Here is a 6,131-nt window from a genome sequence, read left to right as displayed (position 1 = left end):
CGGAGACACAGGGAGACAGACACAGGGAGACACAAGGAGACACAGGGAGACACAGGGAGACAGACATAGGGAGACACAGGGAGACAGACACAGGGAGACAGACACAGGGAGAAAGGCACTCAAGTCCCTGTGTTGCCACAGTCAGGCTAGGCCTGGGGACAACGGGTCTCACTCTGCTGCGGGCAGGGGGCGGGGAGAGAGGTGGGGACGATGGCTCTGACCACGTTGGGTGGGGCCCCTTTCCTTCCCACGGAAGTGCATTCTCCCCGGCTCGGGGCTCGAGGGCACCCACCCCCGATCCCCTCTTTTACGGCAGTGCAGCGACCAGCTGGGTGGTTATTCGACATCATGGCAGTGGTGCGGGCGCTCCGGGTTTGATCACAGTGCCACGATTATGGGCGCACTGCTTGTGCCTCAGCCCGGCCACAGACATAGCTCCGCCCACCACTTAGCCAGGGTGCCCAGCCAAATGGGCTGACCGTGCACGCAAGGGCCAAGAAAGACCGTCCGTCCATCTGGTGGGGCTTGGTGGCTGAGCATCGACACATGACCCAAGAGGTCACGGTTTGATTCCCAGGCAGAAAAGATCAAAAAGCAGAAAACTGACAGGGGGTGTGTGGCCCAGCAGGTAAGTGGCATTGGGCAAATTATTTGATCTGAGCCTCGGTTCTGTCTTCTGAAAAATCGAAATAATAACCTGCTTTGCAGGGCAGTTTGAAATGCTTGAAGCCGGAGCCACTTAAAATGCAGGAAGTGTTACCGTCTCTGCTTTACATAAACTGCTGTGTCACAAAGCAACACAAAATGTCATCGGTTCGGCCCCATTCTAGGCCAAGAGACTTTTTTTAACCACTTAATCAACGACAATAATCTATATATATAAAAGCCAGTAGCTATGGCATGCACTGACCACCAGGGGGCAGACGCTCAATGCAAGAGCAGAAACCACAGGCATGGAAACATGGAACAGACTGATGAATGTCAGAGCAAAGGGGAAAGGGGGGAGGGCGGGAAGAGATTAACCAACGGTCTTATATGCACCCTAGAGGCCCAGTGCACGGATTTGTGCACTGTGGGGTCCCTTGGCCTGGCCTGCGGGTATCGGGCCGAAACCAGCAGTCCGACATCCCCCGAGGGGTCCCGGATTGCGAGAGGGCGCAGGTCAGGTGCACGAATCCGTGCAGCAGGCCTCTAGTTAAAGAGCAATAATGCACAGCACCTCACAGGCCTTTGAGAGGAAAATAAGCAAGTGCTCCTTTTGAGAAAACGAGGGCCGTGTGACTCGGAGGGGGCAGAGTGACTCGGGGGCCCTCTCTGACGCTGACTCCTCCTCAGTGCCTGTCTGGGGGCGCTGCCCCGGTGCCCAGAAGCAGGAGGCTTTATCTTATTTTTCACCGTATTTACCGTAGTGCAGCTTCACGATGAAGGGGTGGTTCACTTCCGCCAAGATGTCTCTCTCCATCTTCGACCTGACGCGGTCCCGAACTGCGGACAGAAACCGGGCTCACGCAGGCCGGCCGGCTCGGGATAGGCCCACGAACGGCGTGATCACCCCCACTCCTCGTCACAAGCATGCACACGTGCACCAGAGTGGAACTAGAGGGATGATGACCAGGAGGTCCCACAATCGCTGGTATTTGTGCACATTCTCTCTCTCTACACACACACACACACACACACACACACACACACACATTTAGCCAGAAATCTGACTCTCACCTGTCGGCCGACACCATGGCCCCCAGGCCCAGCACCTCCTGGAAATAAGGACGATCTCCTACACAACCAACCAGACGGCCACCCCTAGGGCACTAGCTCTCATGCCATCATTTCACTGAACACCCACCACAAACCCCATGTCATTTACAGTGGGTTTTCCTGACTTAGGAAGCTCACAAGTTCACACATCTTCCTTCCTTCCTTCCTTCCTTCCTTCCTTCCTTCCTTCCTTCCTTCTCTCTCTCTCTCTCTCTCTCTCTCTCTCTCTCTCTCTCTCTCTTTCTCTCTCTTTGTTAATCTTCTCCCAAGGATACTTTCCCATTGGTTTTTAGAGAAAGTGGAAGAAAGAGGGAGAGACAGAGAGAAACATCAATGTGAGAGTCACATCGATTGGTTGCCTCCTGCACGCCCCCCGACTGGGGCCGGGGATCGAGCCTGCGACCCGTCTTCTGTCACCCGAGGTGGGTCCTCTTCTGGGGAAAGTCCCTGTCCCATCGGCCTGTCCAGCCCCCATGCCCTGGCCCCGTGACGTGACTGGGAGGCAGGGTGGAGAGAAGGGGACATGTGCTCCTGCACCCCTCGCCGTCTCCCTGCAGAGCGTGGCCTCGGTGCCGGTAAGAGACTCTGAAACCCTCCGGGATCGATGTCCTGTCACCGCGTTCAGTTCCACTTGGAATGGAATAAGCCTGTCCAGTCACACGCCTGATCGTGAATGGAAACCAGGGACACGTGAGCCTGGGGCACATTCCAGGTTCCCAGGGGCTGTAGTCACAGTGGGAAAGCAAGTGTCTGTGTCCGCCCTACAGTCACACCACCATAAACCCAGGTCCACTGGGGAGTTCAGTGCTCACGAGCATCCAGCCACACAAGGTCCCCGAGATGGTGCGGCTGGAGGCTGGGAAGCTGTCCAGTAAGTCAGCGACAACACAGCCCCGGGAAGGGACGGGCCGAGCTACGGAGCAGCTGCAGGTCGGCACCCAGAGGCCGACGCACGTGTGCAATGACCGGAAACCAACCGCGAAGGCCGGGAGCCCCATCAACACCCGATCCCCTGATGGCACCTAAAACAAGAGAAGGGCCGGCTCCGGCCGCGGTGCCCATCCCGGGACACAGATGAAACACGTCCGGGAAACATTTCCATGTGAGACGTGATCTGGGAGCAGACACCCGGGCAGGCCCTGGCCAAACCCCCACAGATTCGGGCCGGGGCGGCCAGACGCAGGGAAGGCTTGCTCCCCGCAGGCCAGGTCCTCCCCCTGGTGACCGCCCGCTGTGTGACGGCCATGCCCGGGGCCACGCCCAGCGGGGACATGTGAGGACCGCACACCGGGCGGCGCCCTGGGAAACCGAGCGGCGAGCGTGACCGGCTCTCCCACTCCTGGCATCCGTGAGAATGGACCTGCGGGCACGAACACCCTGTGCACGCCTGTGTGGGGACACACGTGTCCACGTCTCTTGTCTCCGTGCTCAGGGGCGGGTGGGCACTCGGGGGGCTGGGAACCAGGCGTGGGCCTGGGCTTCTAACCCGTCCCTGCAACAACCAAGGGACACAAAGCGGCCACGAGCCACATGTGTGTGAAGCTGAGCGACCTGCCTCACGAACTCAGGCCGACCTGCCAGCCCCCGATCGAGACTCTGCCACGCGTGTACACGGACATGCGTGGAAGGAGGGTGTGATGCCACGCGACATTCCTCTGGGAACGAGGGATACGGAAGACTCGGAAGTGTCACACTGTTTATCGGTCAGAGCCACGTGTCTCTGTCCTCCGTTAGGGACGCCCTCCTGAACCACGTGGCACTGCACGGAACATGACGTGAGCAGCGCAGGGACCCTCCAAGCCCCCTGAGGCCTCTCGAGCCTCCCGAAACTCCTTGAGCCCCTAGGCCCCCACCTTTCAGCGTGGCCTTCTTCAGCACCTTCATGGCGTACAGCTGCCCAGCGTCCGGCCCCACGGCCTTGCGCACCAGGAACACCTGCAGAGAGATGGGACATGATCGGCCATGCGTCCTTCTCCCTGTGTCCTGCCTGGACAAGGGACACACGGAGTCTGCGGAGCTTCTGACACAGCGGATGCGCACAGGGAAGGTGTGAGTGCAGTGTGTTCTCCAGCAGCCGGGAGGCACTCCCCTCACTCCCACGGCTCTGTGGCAATGTGTGTGTGTGCGCGTGTGCGTCAACGTGTGTGTGCGTGTGTCACAGGAGAATCATGGTGTTTCTGGTGCTGTGACCTTCCCACTAAGCATTTCCTGTCAGAAGGAATCCACCTCCTTTTTAAACACAAGAACTCACTGTTCCAAGGGGCCTGCCCGGTTCCCTGTGAGCACCCCTCGGGCCCCGTGGGGAGGCCCCCCGAGTTATCCTGAGGGCACAGAGCCCGCCCCGGTTTTGTGCTTTCTTTACCCACATCTCAGCGTTGAAGCGCTTGAGCTCACAGCCTAGTCTCCACGTGGCTCCCAGGGGCACGTGGACATTGAACGGCACTTTCTCAGCATGTCAGACCCTGTCAGGCCGACAGCCGTGTCACCCGCATTAGGGGCGGGGACAGCCATGTGTCACCCGCATTAGGGGCGGGAACAGCGTGTGTCACCCGTGTTAGGGGCGGGAACAGCGTGTCACCCGTGTTAGGGGCGGGGACAGCCATGTGTCACCCGCGTTAGGGGCAGGGACAGCGTGTGTCACCCGCGTTAGGGGCGGGGCACAGTGAGAGGCTGGGATTTGGTTTGCTCCCTTCTCAGAACGTGGGAACCATAACCCCCGACGTCAACACTGCTGGCTGTGGCCGTGGCCTGAACAGAGCCCGGGGCCTCGTTCGGGGAGGGAGGGGCTCTCCTCGTGACCTAAAGGTGAAGAAGGGAACGGACGCCCTGTGCACAGATGCGTCGCAGGCGACCGCGGGAGGGTTCCCGTCGCACCGAGTCCATAGAGCAGTCATGCCAAGTAGCTTCCATCCCTACTTCATGGGCGGGAAACGGGCTCACAGAGGCAATTCCCTGAGTGAGGAGGAGCGGGGGGCGGGGACCAGGCCGGTCCAGCCTGCCCGGCCGAGCGACCCCCTGAAGGCACCACCTCCCGTCTCTGTCTCTTGTTCGCTTCCTTTTCCTCCTTTTTAGAAAATCGCTGGTGAGGACACGCTCTCCAGGCTCCAGTCCAGCAGCCACGCGCGTGGGAGAGGCCGAGCCGGGCGGCGGAGGAGAGGAAGTGTGTGGTGTTCTTGGGTGGTCGATGCCACCCGGCACAGCTCTGACCCGCGTGCGGTTCCCGTCAGGAGGGACCTGCCCAGGTTGGGCGCCTGCGAATGGCACCCCTCAGCCGGGGCCATCTTCTCATGTGTTCAGGGGCATCCCCACCCCCTTCCCCGTCAGCAGACACCCGAGTGCTCGTGTGTGAGGGGACCGGCCACGGGCGAGGGGACAGGACACGGGCGAGGGGACCGGCCACGGGTGAGGGGACAGGCCACGGGCGAGGGGCCCAGCCACAGCGAGGGGACAGGCCACGGGCGAGGGGCCCAGCCACAGCGAGGGGACAGGCCACGGGCGAGGGGCCCAGCCACAGCGAGGGGACAGGCCACGGGCGAGGGGCCCAGCCACAGCGAGGGGACAGGCCACGGGCGAGGGGCCCAGCCACAGCGAGGGGACAGGCCACGGGCGAGGGGCCCAGCCACAGCGAGGGGACAGGCCACGGGCGAGGGGCCCAGCCACAGCGAGGGGACAGGCCACGGGCGAGGGGCCCAGCCACAGCGAGGGGACAGGCCACGGGCGAGGGGCCCAGCCACAGCGAGGGGACAGGCCACGGGCGAGGGGCCCAGCCACAGCGAGGGGACAGGCCACGGGCGAGGGGCCCAGCCACAGCGAGGGGACAGGCCACGGGCGAGGGGCCCAGCCACAGCGAGGGGACAGGCCACGGGCGAGGGCACCGGCCGGTGCACGGGACGCGCGGAGGCAGGGAGGGACTCACCTTCCCGTAGGAGCCTTGTCCCAAGACCTTCAGCAGCTCAAACTGGGAGGCGTCGGCCTTCTCGCAGCCGTCCCTCACGTGGTGGCTGATGTCGATCTCCTGGAGCACGCCCTCCTCCTGCAAGACAGGCGCCGGCTCCGTCCCCCCGCGGCCACGGCCTCGGCAGCTCGACTCGTGCCAGCGATGCCGCCTGCAGCCGTGGGCGCCCGGCTTCTCCCCATTCCCAGGGAAATGGGGGGGGCCCGGGAGACCAGCTGCCTCTGAAGGGTGCGGGCAGGCTGGACAGGGAGGGGCGTGGGGACTCGGGGACAAGGCCACCCTGGGAACTTGTTTTAAAGCGCGCGCGGCCGCTCAGTGGACTCAGCCGTGGATGCGGACTGGGAGACGCATCTGCTTCTCGCGTCAGTCTCACTGCCCGATGTCCCAGCCACAGCGATGCAACTGCCCCCCCACAGGC

At 62.3% G+C, this 6,131-nt stretch overlaps 1 protein-coding gene across 1 annotated transcript in view; it reads right to left on the bottom strand.

Moving 5' to 3' along the window:
• RPS6KA2 (ribosomal protein S6 kinase, 90kDa, polypeptide 2) overlaps positions 1–5,800 on the bottom strand; it is a 24,438-nt gene extending 18,638 nt beyond the window's left edge. Inside the window, exons 1-3 of the mRNA XM_015558380.1 lie at positions 5,675–5,800; positions 3,612–3,693; positions 1,405–1,485 (exon numbers count right to left, since the gene is read on the bottom strand). Coding sequence (XP_015413866.1) covers positions 1,405–1,485; positions 3,612–3,642 — 112 coding nt within the window. The 5' untranslated portion in view covers positions 3,643–3,693; positions 5,675–5,800. The remainder of the gene's footprint in view (positions 1–1,404; positions 1,486–3,611; positions 3,694–5,674) is intronic.
• Between the last annotated feature and the right edge of the window lie 331 nt (positions 5,801–6,131).

This window comes from Myotis davidii, unplaced genomic scaffold, assembly GCF_000327345.1.
Source record: "Myotis davidii unplaced genomic scaffold, ASM32734v1 scaffold592, whole genome shotgun sequence".
In the NCBI taxonomy this organism is placed as follows: domain Eukaryota; kingdom Metazoa; phylum Chordata; class Mammalia; order Chiroptera; family Vespertilionidae; genus Myotis; species Myotis davidii.
This window is presented reverse-complemented; position numbering and strand designations above follow the sequence as displayed.